Source organism: Pelodiscus sinensis, chromosome 5 (assembly GCF_052426305.1).
Source record: "Pelodiscus sinensis isolate ZL-2025 chromosome 5, ASM5242630v1, whole genome shotgun sequence".
NCBI classification, from domain to species: domain Eukaryota; kingdom Metazoa; phylum Chordata; order Testudines; family Trionychidae; genus Pelodiscus; species Pelodiscus sinensis.
Genome location: NC_143056.1, coordinates 70,119,595 through 70,135,997, shown reverse-complemented (window position 1 = coordinate 70,135,997; position 16,403 = coordinate 70,119,595). Strand labels below are relative to the sequence as shown.

Below are 16,403 nucleotides of genomic sequence, written 5' to 3'. Positions count from 1 at the left end.
CCTTCCCCGTTCCGCTGAGGGGAGGATAATCCGGAAGCTGCTCGCGGATCTGCCACTTGGCCTCTATGGCAGCCGCGGGGGACGTCGGGCGCATGGGGGAGCCTGGAGCCTGAGCTCCTCGCTGAGCCGCTCCCCGCCTAGTCCCAGCAGCGGCAAGGCGAACGCGCTGCCCGCGTCTCCGGGTTAGGAAGGGGCAGGCTCCCGCTACGGAGCTGCGCTCGGGGGCGAGCGGCCTTTCTGTGGCACCCGGGGCTGGTCCCGTCTGTGAGCGGGGTGGGTCCTGCTCTCACCCCGGCGATCAGGTGCCCTCTGGCCCCAGGCTGTGGGAGAGGAAGGGCCTTTCCGCTGCGCCGCGGGTGGCCGAATCCGCTGTGACCCTCGGCAAGGGAGGCGGGTGAGGGAGAGGATCTTGGGGTCCCTGCTGCCGTTGTCAGATCCAGGGATCAGGGCCAGGCTCGCGGGGTTTCTCTCTCACACGCTGAGCTCTTGGGAGAGGGTGGGAGCTTTTGGCACCATCTGGGAAGAGGCGTCTCTGACCTTCATGACTCGGTTGGAGCCGCAACACCTGCACAAGTTGAAAAACTACATGCAGTAAAAGCTGGAAAAGTTGAATTTCACTTTAAGCGAGTGGACAAAAAGCAACAACATGGATGATTTCATCTCCATCAGTCTTCTGTCTCTGGCAATGCTGGTTGGCTGTTATGTGGCAGGGATTATTCCTTTGGCAGTTAATTTTTCAGAGGTAAGCAGGTCCCACCAGACTCTAGTCCTTGTCATACAAGAATATTGGGAATGAAAGAAAACACACTGACCAAGTCATCTGCTGCAGTATTGTTACCAGTGGCAGTTTAAGGAAACTTTGAGTGAAATATTACATCTCATTGTACATTACAGCACAGAATCTGTGATGACTATAAAATGTATTTTAAAATTGCTTTAAAATGAATCATACTGTTAATTTGGAACTGCAGATCTGAACCTCTCAGTGCCATATGTAGAACAAAGACTTCTCATCAGTAGTAAGGAGTTTACTGATGGTAACGATTATTTTTTTAATGGTTTAGATGATAAACTGTTGGAGGCAGGGACTGTTTTTTACTGTGTCTTTACATTGTCTGGGTTGAGGCTTCTAAAAACAGTAATACAAATAATAAGAGAATTTCTCTACAAAACTTGTTCTGAGTTAGCAGTTTAGTTGTTCAAAATTTACACTATTAAAAAGATGGTTGCTGTCCCTTGTAATACAAAACTATTTTCTGCCTTTTTTTAGGGTAAATCCATATTATCTGGCAATGGAAAACTAAGGAAAAAATAGCTATTTTAATGGATTTGATGCAAAATGATTGAGATACAAGAAGTTACATGTTAGTGTTATTCAGTACCACTGAGAGATTGGGTCTGCATTAATAAAGGTCTCTAGAAACAATCTTAAATGTTCCCAAAAGCCTGATTGCTAACGTTCATTCTCACATTTAGAAATAACAAAATGATAGTTTTGTAACCTTAGGATACTAAGAGTTTAGTTGTCCACTTCTCATTTGGATATTAAGTTCGAACATTTTGAATTGTATGTCTGTTTTGACATTTTTTAGTTTATTTGGTTTGAGGATTAATCTTTCTGTTAATAAAATTCAGCACACTAGCAGGTAACATAACCTCCCTGACTCTGCTAGATAAAGAAATAAGGAATAAAAGTCCAAAATGCATTTTTGTTTAAGTGTGTGGGAATGCAAAACTCCTGCAGCCGAGATTATTTTATTAAAATACAACCTCAGTGCAGTTTATTATTATACAGGTTGGACCTTCCTGGTCCAGAGCCCTTGGTACCTGAGCAGTCCCAAACCAGGGAGTTTGCTGGACCAGGGGAGGTCAGTGCGCCCCTGCTGGCTTCCCCACTCATGGGCTCCCACCCTGCTGCCCGTGCTGCTGCTGGGGATTCCCCAGAGCTTCCCAGCCAAGAATTCCCTGTTGCCGCTTGGCCCTGCTGCCACCATGGGTTCTCTGGCCAACACTGCCTGGCCAACCTAGCCCCATTGCCGCCAGGAATTGGGTACTCCGGCTGGGGCTCTCTGGTCCTGATGATGCTGGGGAGTTCTCCAGCCAGGCCTGCCCAGCCCGCTGCCACCAGGGATTCCCTCAGTTTCCTGGCCCAGATAACGCTGGCTGGTTCCCCAGCTGGGGCCGTCCAGCTGCCACAAGCCCCACTGCTGGGGTCAGTCCTGCTCCCGCTGGGAGTTCCCTAGGGTTCTCTGGCTTGGGGCCCTGCTGGTGCAGTAAGTTTCCCAGCTGGAGCAGGAGCTCCTCATTTGTACCTGGCACAGCTGACACCAACAATTCCATGCTGGGGTGCGAGCTCCCTGTTGGCCACCTGGTCCTGGTAATACTGGAGGTTCTTTGGCCAGGGCGGGGCTCCTAATCCCTGCTTGGCCTTGCTGATGCCAGGGGTGCCACAGCTGGGCCAGGGCTCCCCAGCCACTGCTGGCCCAGTCAGGGCTCCCAGCCCTGTGTTCTCTGGCTGGCCCCCACTCCTGCCTCCAGGGCTCTTTAGTCCAGCAACGTGCATGACCCTGCCGGACCAGAGAATCCCGGATTTGGGAGGTTCAATCTGTAACACAATTTGGATCTTTTTTTCTGCTTTGAGAGTGCCTAATTTTCTAACACTTGCCTTACACTTCTCCACGGCCCAAAATAAACTCATCTCTTATTAAAAATCTAAGGGGTAGCCATGCTAGTCTGTAACTTTAAAAACAGCGAGTAATAACATATATACTATCATGAGCTTTCGTGGGCATAACCCACTTCTTCAGATGAGATAAATGATCTTGATCATCTCATCTGAAGAAGTGGGTTTTGCAGTTTGCTTATGAATGTGTGAGTGCAATAGGTGAAATTATTTTGTTGATGTGATAGCTTGAATGTTGTGAATTTCCTACTTGCTTTTATGTTTGATTGCTTATTGTCAATTATATGAAAACCTGGGGTCAGATTCTTTGTGATGCTGAGTCATCCACACTTTGACTTAAATGGGAGCTGTGAATGTGATACATACAGCCTTTTTATATGGTGTCAGTAAGGTCACAGTGGAAACATCTAGTTCTTAGAGAGTTTTTTTCTCTTTAAAACAGCTAGGCTACGTCTACACTGGCCCCTTTTCCGGAAGGGGCATGTAAATTTCACTAGTCGTCGTAGTAGTACTTTGAAGTAGGAATAAGACCCTCCGGAAAAGGGCACTTTTTCCGGAGGATCGGGCCCAGTCTAGACGCTCTTTTCCGGCTTTTTTAAAAGCCGGAAAAAAGCGGCGGACATTTTTATTTAAATGCCGCGGGGGATATTTAAATCCCCCGCGGATTTCCCTACGACGACTAGTGAAATTTACATGCCCCTTCCGGAAAAGGGGCCAGTGTAGACGTAGCCCTAATGTTTTCTGGAGTACAGAAAAATTGTGGAACGGGATGACCTTTTTGGACTTAATTTTTTTAATAAATGGGTTACAAAGAGATTAAAATATGTCTGAATAAAATGCCATCTACTGCAGGGCTGTGTGTGGGGTAGGGATGTTAAATATCGATTAATTGAATAGTCAATTAACCTCATGAATTCTATTCAGCTAATCAACTATTCTGTAGTCCCCAGGGCCGGCAGCCAGTGCAGTCTGGCTCTGCTCCCGGGGAGCCCCCAGCCAATCTGCAGTGCTGTCTCTGTATCAGAGGCAGCAGCATGGGGTTCCAGGCAGGAGCTGGTCTGCGAGGGGAGCCAGTTTAAAAACCAGCTCCCCTCATGGAATTGCTGCCTGTAGCCCAGTGCTGCTGCCTCCAATACAGAGGCAGCAGTGCAGGATAGCAGCCCCTGTCTGGGGGAGTCTGAACTCCCAGACCTAGTGCAAGCCAGAACTGAGCCAGGATGCCTGCCCGCCTCGTACCTAATACACTTTAAATGCAGAGCCGCAGCAGGCCTAGATCCTGGACATGCCGTGATCCAGGACTGAGCCGGGCTTCTGGCCAGCCTGCTAAAAATGTACTGGCAAGGGAGAGAGGGGAATACGTGTAGTCTATAGCATTAACCTACAAGCTTTTGATTATCAGTTAACAGTTAATCAACTACACTATTACATCCCTAGTCTGGGGGGTTGATATTGAATATCAAAGCAACTATTGAGTTTATAATTACACTCGATCCACTTGAACTATATTGACAAATATGTATTTCTTGTACTAAGGAATTTTGCTAGCCAGATCCATTACTTCATAGAATTCTAAAACTGGAAGGGACCTTGAGAGATCATTAAGTCCAGTTCCCTGCCCTTGTTACTTATACTTTTGTTTTGTGCTAATGTATACCATTTATTTCATCACAAGTCTTTCATAACTTTGCAAATAAGGATTTGCCAATACAGACTGAGACTAGATAAAATGAGGCTCTGTTGTAAGTAGGCAAGCTTCTGCTGGCTTCAGCAGCATTTCTCTCACACCAGAACTGCATTCAGATATGCCATTTCAGCTCAGTCCTAACCTGCAAGTACTTCTTTCTTTTCCAATCTTCTGCCAGAGACTTATCTGTTGGGTTAAACTTTGTGGCATGAAATTGGTAGATAATGGAATCAGACTTCCAAAGTTGACTTTTTTTCCCCACAATTAAGCGACAGACACCTTGTGTTAATTTAATGGTACTTGTCTGCTTAAAGTTAAACATATGCATAAGTCTTTGCAGGATTGGGGCTTTTGTTTAGATGCCACAATATTACAGCTTTTAAGCAAGAAACTTGACTTCACTTATGGAGAAATATTGAGCAACTTGCTAATTTGGGTGCCTTGTTTTTCCTAGGTTTTGGGAAAACTGGTATTATTTTTCTGTCAGATTGAATATACTGTTAAACTAAATTTTTAAGCACTATGGAATGTTATTTGAACAGATTTTAGAGGCAGCAATGCAGGGGAAGGAGAGGCAGCAGATGGAGACAGTGCTGGGGGGAACCGACTTCTGTCCCTCCAGGACCGGCGTCTGTCCTCTCCCTCCCCCCCCCGTTTTCTGTCTCTGATTCAGAGGCAGCAGAGAGGTGGGGAAGTGAGTGTTCAACTCGACTACTCACTTACATCCCGAATAAAGACAACTTCTTGCTCAGCACTTAAGCACCAGTTCCTACCAGATCCGACAGTGGTAAATATCAGGTGTTTCAAACAGGTAAGTGATCACCAAGTGATCCATCCTCTGTCATCGAGTCCCAGCTTCTGACAAATAGAGGTTAGGGCACACTTAGAGCATACTGTTGCATCCCTGACCATCTTGGCTAATAGCCATTGATGGATTTATGCTCCAGGAACTTATCTAGTTCTTTTTGAACCATATAGTTTTGTCCTTCACAACATCCCCTGGCAATGAATTCCACTGATGTGAAAATATATTTTCTTTTGCTTGTTTTGAACCTATTGCCTGTTACTTTTATTAGATGGCACTCTGGTTCTTGTGTTACATGAGGAAGTAAATAACATTTCCTTATTCACTTTCTCCATACCAATCAAGGTTTTATAGACCTCTATAATCCCTCTTAGTGATCTATTTTCAGCTTGAAAATATCAGTCTTTTTAATGTTTCTGATAGAAGCTGTTCCATACCCCTAATACATTTTGTTGGTCTTCTCTGTACCGTTTCCATTTCTAATATATCTTTTTTTGAAATGGGGCAATGAGATCTGCACACAACACTTGACCCAAGGTTTAAGAATCTGAAGTGCCATCCAAAATCTGCAAAGGATGGGGTGTCAGGAGTCTTAAAAGAATAGCGTTCCAGTAGAGAAACCACCGAAGAAGAATATCAACCTTTTGCTGGTGGCATCTGACTCAGATGATAAAAATGAACATACACCAGTCCTCACTGCTTTGGATAGTTATCGAGCAAAAGCCATCATCAGCACTGACACATCTTTTGGAATGGTAGTTGAAGCATGAAGGGACATATGAATCTTTAGTGCATCTGGCCTGTAAATATCTTGCAACACCAGTTACCACAATGCTACAACAAAGTGAATGCCTGTTCTCACTTTTAGGTGACATTATAAACAAGAAGCAGGCAGCATTATCTCCTGCAAATTGTAACAAAACTTGTTTAAGTGATCTGCTGAATAAGAAATAGGACTGAGAGGACTTGTAAGTTCTAATGGTTTGCATTGCTTTATTTTTTAATTCAGGTACATTTGTAAGTTCATCTTTCATGACAAGAGATTGAGAGGACTTGTAAGTTCTAATGGTTTGCATTGCTTTATTTTTTAATTCAGGTACATTTGTAAGTTCATCTTTCATGACAAGAGATTGTATTTCAGTATTTGTATGAGGTAAATTGAAAAATACTTTTTTGTTTTTTTACAATACAAATATTTGTAATAAAAGTAAATATAAAGTGAACACTGGACACTTTGTATTGTTGGGGGAAAGGTACTAAATGAAATTAATGGGCAGCAAGTTTAAAATAAATACAAGGAAGTATTTATTGATGCAGGAATAAGCCTTTTTCCGAAAGAACTCTTTCGGGAAAAGGCATGTGTGGACAGGGTAGAAGGAGTTCTTTCGAAAGAAGAGAAAAGAGGAGAAAGCACAGATGCCCTGGCTGCTACTCTGTCCATAGTAATCACAGCTTAAATGCGAGATAGCGTCCATTCAGTGTGAACGCTATCTTTCGAAGCAGATCGCTTTTTCAATGTGCTTTTGCTGTATAGACGTTGTCTTACGGAAGAAGTTTTTTTGGAAGATCTCTTCCAGAAAAGCTTCTTCCGAAAGAAGCCTGCAGTCTAGACATAGCCTTGGGGGAGAAGAATCCTAAATTAAGACTGATAAATTCTAACCCATTGTGCGTTTCCAATAGGGTAGATTAAAAGCATTGATTGTTTATCAATCATAATTTAAACCAGCAAGCAGAAAATCTTATTTTAAATAATCAATTTTAATTTTGATTTCCATTTGTGCTTTTTATGGTTTTCCTAAAGAAAGGTTGATTCTCATAGTCGATAATCATTAAAACATGTTAGTTTGAAACTAAATATAATCTTTAAACTAAATTTGCTCCTCCCTTTTGCTAACTAGACGGATTTAGTGTATTTCAGCACACTTATTTAATCAATTACATAGGTTAACATACATTTATTCAGACTTTTAATTTTTATATTTATATTATGTTAGAAAATAGTGAATGTTACATTTCTTATTTACTAGATTTAATTTTTATTTGTCATTTGTGTCAATCTACATTTGTATAGAAATGGGAATTCAGGTGAAATGGATGAAAAACACGTTTTAATTTTTTTTTAAAATAAAACTACTGTGAATATGAATACACAAGAAGAAAGTTCATCAGTGTTATGCTTTTAAAAGTATTGTTTTAATATTCAAGAGTATTATGTTTGGTTAGTAAATTGAACTGATTATTTCTGGTCATCATAGCCTTTAAGACTTTAGAACTAGTAGATCTCATCCTCTTGTACCTCATTTGTATTCACAAACTTTCCTGCTTTTCAACTCCCATTTGGGTCCTTAGCATTGAATGAATTAGCTGTTGAATTGAACTAGTTAAATAAACTGAAAAGAAGATACTCCCTCTGCACCTACAGAAGAGGCTAATTCTATCAGAAGACAGTTAATCTAGCACTTCAACAAACTGGTTCAGGTGCTTAGCCAGTGATTTCAACCAGTTCAGTGATTTGACTTACTTCAGCAGCAAACATGTATTTTTGGAATGTTAGGTTTTTATTTAAGCTAAATGATTGTAGTAGATGATAGTACAGGCAGTCCCCGAGTTACGCGGATCCGACTTATGTCAGATCCGCAGTTACGAACAGGGTTTGCTCCGCGTCTCCCTGGTCTGCTGGAGATCAGCAGACCAGGGAGACGGGGAGCAAAGCCTCTGAGGACGCCGGCAGCGGGACAGCTGCGGCGCGTCTGGGCTGTCCCGCTGCCCGCATGCTCCGCAGCTTTGCTCCGTGTCTCCCTGGTCTGCTGGAGACCAGGGAGATGCGGAGCAAAGCCACGGAGGACCCGGGCGGCGGGACCGCGGTGCATCTCGGTCCGCTGCCTGCGTCTCCCTGGTCTGCTGGGGGGGGCGCAGCTAGTGCGGGCCCCCCTATTCTCCCCCCCCCAGCAGACCTGGCTTTTCTCCGGACGCCTGTGCTAGAGCAGCAGGGGTGCTGCTGGTTGGCCCCGCAGCGCCGCTCTGGGCGCTACTTGACCAACCCGGCAGCACCCCAGCTGCTCTGCCCCAGGCGTCCTGATTCAGCCGCTGCTGAAACTGACCAGCGCTGACACCAGTTCCGACTTACATACAGATTCAACTTAAGAACAAACCTACAGTCCCTTGTACGTAACCCGGGGACTGCCTGTACTGTAGTGTGTTAGTGTTTGGCAGGGCATGATGGGTCTTTGAATGAGAGAGCTCACTTTAACACTGGATTAAAGTAATCCCATAAATATCGCAAGAGAGACTTGCAATGTATCCATCCTGCCTTGATCTGTGGATCAGGAGCTGAAGTTTTTCATGCTGTTGGTCCTTTCAGCACTTGAGCAAAAATATTGATCAAATGTTAAAGTTCCTGTTTTTTGTGGGGGGGATAGGAGAGGTTTTTGTTTATTACTAAAGAATGTTACTTGTTTTATATTTGTTTGCAGGAAAGGTTAAAGCTGGTGACAGTTTTGGGTGCTGGGCTTCTCTGTGGAACTGCCTTGGCGGTAATTGTGCCTGAAGGAGTACATGCACTTTATGAAGACATTTTGGAGGGTGAGAAAAAAACAAAACAAACAGCGTCACGTCCTTTTGCAAAACAGTTGATAAGTGAGAAAGGCACAAGACTGAATTAGCAGACAATATATCATGATGTCCTATTTTATTAATGAAATGATATACATTAATTGTACAGCCAGTTTCGCTGTATGCTACCTGAAAGTAACCATATTCTGATTGACTCTTATCTAGTCATCCACATTTTTTAATTGTAAAATTAGTGAAATACTTAATAAAGACTTGATTTTTGTCTTAACGTGTCCTAAAGCAGTGTTTCTCAAAGTGGTCTGCAGACTTACTCTGAGAAAGCTGCTAACGGGCCGCTCCAGTTTGTTTACTTACTGGCTTCACAGCCACGGAGCCTCATGCTCCCATTGGCTGTAGTTTACCATTTGCAGCCAAGGGGAGCCGCGGGAAGCATCATGACCCAGGCCACTGCTTCCTGTGTTTCCCCTTGGCTGCAAACAGTGAACCGCAGCCAATGGGAGCCATGAGGCTATGAGGCTGCGAAGCCGGTAAGTAAGCAAACTGGAGCGGCCCGTTAGCAGCTTTCTTAGAGTGGGTTCGTGGACCATTTTGAGAAACAGTGCCGTAAAGGGATACTCATTCTTGGCTTAAACTAGTTGTTTTGTGTTGTCCTCTATCTAAATCTTATTGAAATTGTACGTTAGGAAATGGACAGTCTTCTCTTCTTTTTTCACTTGTCTGTTCATACTTAAGGCTATTTTTAAAGATACAGTGAGATTATATGTATCCCGAATGAAGTTTTTATAAAAAAAAGTGTTAAAAAACAAAAGCAAGTAAAATGTTTTCTGCTAAATCTTTTCAAATTCTAGTGGAAAGTTTGTTTAATCAATAAACTTTCCTGTGTGTTGCAACATAAACTTTGCTGCTTTGTGCAAGTGTATAAGAACCGGAAAGTTATACTTTCTGGTTTCCCTTAAAGTGGGTTTAAATCATGTCTTTGGATTATTATTTGAAGGCTTTCCAGAGACAGAGCTTTTAAGGAAGTTTGAAATAAGAAAGGGTGTTTTAGTGGCTTGCAAAATCAAGGAGACCGTTTCAAACTTAGAGGACAGCATAAAAGAAGGTGCAAAGACAAGAGTGAGAGACTTGAATAAGAATAGTGCCTGAGCTGTGAAAATGGACTAGAGGGAGATGTAAGAAGAGTGCAAAAAGAGCAATATGCTCTAGTGTCCCTTTAATTGCAAATTAAACAATCTATGCACAGTCCTGTGTGGATACAAAATTTGTATGCATATCTGCAAAAATGAGCTGCAGATGTGGATACCTGCAGATATAAAGTGCATATCCACGGAAATGCAGGGTTCTAGGTATAATTGAACATATGTGCATAGTGTTCCAGTCCCTACCCTGAAGTGATTTGTTGAAAGGTCCATTTAATTCATAGTAAGAGTAGCAGTGAAACATAATTATGTTTTGCTAAGGTTGTCCCAGATGTCTCTAACAGTGGCTGCTGTCCTCAAGAGGCCATTAATTTAATTAAGCCAGTAGTCCTCATATTAGAAATCAGTATTACTAAAGCATTTGAACCAAAACCCCCCCGGTTACATCTAGACTGCATCTCTCTGCTGACAGAAGGATGCAAATCAAGCACTTTGGAAGTGCAAATGAGCCCGGTATTTAAATATCCTGGCCTTCATTTGCATACTCCTGCTCAGGCGCTGTGCCGATCATGCACCCTTTTGAAAGTGAAAGTAGCTCTGCCGACAGCGGGGAGCTTTTAGGAGTACAGGATCTGCCGAAAAAGCTCTCCGCTGTTGGCAGAGCCGCGGCTACACTTTACTTTCACTTTCGAAAGGGCGTTTGATCGGCACAGCGCCCAAGCGGGAGTATGCAAATGAAACCCAGGATATTTAAATACCGGGCTCATTTGCACTTCCGAAGTGCTTGATTTGCATCCCTATGTCAGCAGAGGGTTGCAGTGTAGACATAGCCCCCCAGACTTACCCAGCAGTTTCATCATGCACAACTGTTTCTTCAGGAGGCTGTAGAATGTCCACAGACACCTTAAAAAATGAGGAGTACACGATCTTTCGAAAAAGTTTTGTTTTTGTTTTGTTTTTGTTTTGTTTTTTAAGAACTGCGTCTAGTTGGCATTTTCACTTTCAAAATACCCGTTTTTGAAAGAATGCACGGCCGCTATTATGAAAATGAAGCACGGGAAATTCAAATCCCGGCTTCATTTGCAATTTCGATCTAATTTACATCCCTCTTTCGGAAAGGGATATAGTTTAGACGTGCCCAAAGTAAACCTAGCAAAAAAACATAACAAGTATCCTTGTTTTGTGATGAAGGCATCAAATTCTATAGAGGTTAAAATGGAGACTGGGAATCTGGAATATAACTGAGCTCCTGACTCAGGGTATATCTTCACTTGCACCCTCTTTTGAGAGAGGGATGCAAATGAAGACATTCAAAATTGCAAATGAAGCCGGGATTTAAATATCCCATGCACCATTTGCATAATCACGTTATGGCGCTATTTCGAAATAACAGATGCTGCTAAGATGTGATGATTTCGAGAGAAAATCCTTCTCTTGAAATAACCCTTATACAATGTGGTTTACCAGTTATTTCAAGAGAAGGGTTTTCTCTTGCAATAACCGTGTCTTAGCTGTATTTCAAAATAACAGACACTGTTATTTCAAAATAGCTCCATAACGCGATTATGCAAATGAAGTGCAGGGTATTTAAATCCTGGCTTCATTTGCAATTTCGAATGTCTTCATTTGCATCCCTCTCATGAAAGAGGGTGCAAGTGTAGGCATACCCACAGTCACTGATTTGGCAAGATAGCTGCAGCTGTTTTGGTCTCTATAAAATACTTTGAGATTCAGATGAGCTGTGCTATGGCACATTACAGTATTTTTGTATAGATGAGTTAGCTGATGAGCGAAGAGGTTAAAGGACATGCTCTACTCATGTTGTAGTCAGGGACAAAACCCAAAACTTCTTGCTCAAACTAGTCACCATGCTTCCATTATTTTTTCCCCAACTCCACAGCAAGAGGGCAGCTGGAGATGACTGATCATATTATCAAGAAGCTAATATTGAGATGGGCTCCCTGGGATGCAAACTGGACTGTGGGACTACAGAGCCCATCAGAACCACCAATTGGGCTGCCTCTCACTAGGGATGTGAAAGTGTAACCATGTAAAGGGTTAACCAATGAGCCTGGGTTCATTGGTTCCTGTTCACAGTTATACACAGGCTCCTGGTACGTGTGGGGAGCCAACTTAAAAATTGCTGCCCTATGCTGCTGCCTCTGATATGAAGGTAGCAGCGCAGGGCGGCAGGCAGAAGCCAGTATGTGTTGAGTGCCAGCCTAAAAGCGTTCTCCCTGTGCACACTGACTCCTGGGGAGCCGACTGCTGCCCCACATATAACTGCTAAAATTTCCAGCAGTTACATAGTACTTCATTACATACATTTTAACATCCCTGCCTCTCACATTGTGATATTTGGTTTGGTTAATTGCACTATAAAGTCTTTTTTTAAAAATTTAATTAAAACTGTTGGTGAACAAATAACATGTTTTATGGGGTACTACAAGGACATTTACTTCACCGTTGTGTTATTCATTTGAAGATAGGGTCAAGCTTATGGCCTAAAAGTACTTGACAATGTCCTTTTAAACTTCAGTAGAGTTGGCAATCTATGATTTAAAATATACAGCAATTCTTATAAATATAACTGTATTTGAATGTTGCATTTAGGTAACATGGACCCTCCTTGCTTATTGAGGAGTCATTCCTCTTCTCCTTCCACTAAGATATTAAGGAAGGGGATGAACAAGTTTACAAATTCTGTCAGTGTTGATCCCCAAATTGGGATAAACTAGGACATTAAAAACAAAACAAAAAATCCTAAATCAGTTTTTCTTTATGTTGTTAAGACCAGGTATATAAAATGCTTTAAGTGAAGGAGTAAAAAATATTATATCACCACCTTTGGGATCCTCACTCCTTATCAACCTTTTTATCTGCTTTAGGGAAACACCATCATGCCAGTGAGACTCAAAATGTGATTGAATCTGAAAAAGCAGCAGAAATAACAGCTGAGCATGATCATGGCCACGACCATTCAAAATTACACGCGTACATTGGTGTTTCCCTTGTCCTTGGTTTTGTCTTCATGCTATTGGTGGACCAGATAGGCAGCTCCCATGTGCACTCTACAGATGGTAAGTAAAGCCTCTCCTGCCAAACTGACACTTGCCTTGGAGCCTGTACCGCAACCAAAATGAATGAACAAAAGCTGTATTTTCCAAATGTGATTATTTATTCTCTATTTTAACACAGTAATGTCCAGATTCCCCAGCCGGGATGACAGCTCTGTTTAGCTAGATATTCTACAAACATAAATGTAAGCATGGTCTGTAACATGAAATAGTGTTACTGCCTATGCTGAAAGCCAACATAATGTGAATATTTGCTTAATAATTCTTAAGTGTGTGGACTGTTTTGTGCTGACAGAAAATCTTCTTAGAAATAATAGATGAGCAGCATTGTGTGTTAAGGCTTTAAGCAGTGGAGAGCTGTGTCTAGACTACATAGCTTTTCCGGAAAAAGATATGCAAATTATGGTTCACAATTTGCATAGCTTTTTCCTGCTTCTTTTTTCAGAAGAGGCTTTTCTGACATTTGGCCCATCTACACTGGGCCAAATGTGGAGGAAAAAAACCCTTTTTTGGAACATTCCTTCGTCTTCGTAAAACAAAGCTTACAGGGATGCCGAAAAAGTGCGACTGCTCTTCCAAAAAAAATTTCAGAAGAGCAGACGCATTCCTTGGACATGGCAGAGTTTGAAAAACTTTACAGTCTAGACATACCCTTGGTTTTAATATGAGACAAATTAGTCCACTGACAGCAAATATCCAACACTGAAGAGACAGAGCCTTAACTTCATTAGCTGATTTATTGTTTTGCTTTGAATTAAACATTTCAGCTAACAAAATATTGGCTTAGTTCAGGCTGTAAATTTTAATGGGAGAAACGCCTGCATTATGATCACCCAGATTAACAATTGCAACCACAAGAAGCCTTCAGTGGACTTCACATGGGCCACAAAGCATGGTAGGGGCTATGGTGATTTTTTCACTGTTAATCTTCCTGAGCAGTTCCCCTGTAAGTGAATGCTGGTTTTCTTTGTACAGCAGAACAAAATGTAGTAAATATTCTTGAAAACTAAGCCATTAAATATTTGTAGTTTTAATGTATTTCCCTATAAAAGCCTTTTGAATAAAATGTAGTTCAAAATATTGTTGAAATGACCTTTCTGTCACTCTTCATTTACATCCTTATTTCTTGTCAGTGTTCAGCAATGTGCTTATGTTTAAATTTTGTTGATCTAAAGTTTTTATCGTTCTCTCCCTTTTTCTGGTTTTCCCCTCTACAGATAATAAGCTTTTCAACTTGATTGAAAGTCTTCCTCACAGATGCTCATGTCTGTGTATTGACAGTTATCTTATTACCTTAGCTTCTCAAAGAGAGTCTTGGCAAATGGGGTAGCAAGGAACTCAGTTGAGCAATTTGTCTACTTTTTACAACACTTTTTCCATCTTTCCTGATTAGGAAAAATGGGCTCCCTTGTGTCTTTGACCTATTAAGTTGCACAGAATCAAAAACCGAACAACATAGGGAACAATTTTTCTGAGCCTTTGTTTTATCTGCTATATGAAATATAACTGAGAAACCGCAAGTGTTGCCATAATAGTTAGGGATTTATAAAATGTATTTTCCTGACTTGAATCTTGTACTGGTGGTATTAAATTACCCATTCATGTTACCTCGGTAGACTGGATTTTTTGTTCCTTAAACTAGAATAGCTATAAAGGTTAGAATGTAGTATGACCTTTAATGTGTTTGGTGGATAGTCCAGAACTAAAGACCTAGGTTTCAATTAAGAGGAATTAAATAATAGAAGAACTTAAAGGGTTGTGTAGCCATGTTGGTCCCAGAGCATTACAGAGAAGATGGATTAGATAATATGTTTTACTGGACTAAAATCAGCTGATGAAAAATAAGCTTTAGAAAGTGTCTCACTTTCACCAATGGACATTGCTCCAAGAGGAGAGATTTTCTTACTCATCTTGTCTCTTGAACTTGATGGGGGAGAGTGAATTTAACTAGATGGCCAGTTCAGGAAACAGAATCAAGTAGCAGTACAGCTAAATAAAAGTTTTCTGACCACTTGAAATTTAACAGACTAGATGTTTTATGTTTGTAACCTTAGTTGATAGTCCTCTGGTAAAAAAAAAAATAAAAAAAAAATTCACTGATAAATTCCCCTTTTATTTAATGTATATGAGTGAGGTTTTTTTTTCTTTCTTCAAAAAGTTAACTTACAAATAGATGATGAGATAAAAGTAGTTACCAAACAGTAGTTACCAAACAATTACAGACATGAATGACCTATCATCTACCTTCAATCTTAAGCAGTTATGCATGAAGTTCTTTTTCTACATTAAAGAGTATGGAAGGATTCTGCCATCTGCTTCAGTCCACATGATAGCGTATAGGATTCTTGAATGGCCACCAAGGAGTTGCTTATAGTCAAGTCACTGTTATAGCTGGCCCTTCTCCTGAACTGGGCCTTATAGGGTATAGTGGGAGAAACAGGCTTAGTAGCACACAATAATGTGGGCATTCTGTGCTGCATCAAACTGTGAAATAGTCCAGAGGCAGCATTTAGGTGGCTGGTGTAAATTAGAGCAACTCTTGGCTGCTCTTATTTAGGCTGGGAGACTAGCCTTTAGAGTAGCCCAGAATCCTGCGTAAGCCATCTGAGTAAAAGCAGGGGTCTGCAACCTTTCGGAAGTGGAATGCCAAGATTTAATTCTCCTTCCCTGGGCCGTGCTGCTCTCCTGGCAGGGAGGGACCCAGGCCTTATGGACCACCTGGGTCAATGCAAAACCTTTTGGAGAACTACCAGTTGCTAATGGAAACTCACCATTAATTACATAATTACACCCGAGGCATTTTGCTAGTGCTGCAGCTGGGGAGAAGAGTTTAATTTAAATTATTAAACAGATTGAGCATTTTAACTTTCTCATTTTAGTTTATCAATCTTCATTTTAAATAAAGTAAAACATTATGTCCAACACAAAAGGTTTCAATGTTTTCTTTCTTTGACAGGGGTGTCACTGACCCACAGAAAAATCAGTTAGAAACCACACAAGTGAGAAGCCAAAAACACCTCCTCCAAAAACCCACAACCCTCACTGATGTGGCCCCCAACCGAGACACCTCATTCTTCTGGCACTCCAGCCCCCATGGGGTGAGGTGAACAGACAGGGAAGATTGATTTTTAGGGTTTCCCATAGGCCAGATTTACTTTTCTGGGGTTCCAGAGTTAGTAGATTTGTGGACCCCCTTAGGCTATGTGTTCAATGTGCGGGACAGGCTGCCAGCAAGTGGAATAGGGGTGAGGGTGCAGGATCTAGGCGGGATTTGGAGTGCAGGATGGGGCGAAGAGGGTAGAATTTGGAAGGGGAGTATGGTGGCAGGAGAGGATGTGGAATGGAGGTACGAGGGGGAGTTTGGAGGCAGGAGGGGGTTGTGAGAGTAGCACAAAAGGTGAGGAGAGGGTGAGAATGCAGCCAAATAGCAAGTTGGGGAGGG

General features: G+C 42.0%; 1 protein-coding gene across 1 annotated transcript in view; it reads left to right on the top strand.

Moving 5' to 3' along the window:
* Positions 1–5: 5 nt before the first annotated feature.
* SLC39A9 (solute carrier family 39 member 9) overlaps positions 6–16,403 on the top strand; it is a 36,051-nt gene continuing 19,653 nt past the window's right edge. Inside the window, exons 1-3 of the mRNA XM_006130290.5 lie at positions 6–742; positions 8,646–8,754; positions 12,773–12,964. Of these exons, the coding sequence (XP_006130352.1) occupies positions 647–742; positions 8,646–8,754; positions 12,773–12,964 (397 nt within the window). The 5' untranslated portion in view covers positions 6–646. The remainder of the gene's footprint in view (positions 743–8,645; positions 8,755–12,772; positions 12,965–16,403) is intronic.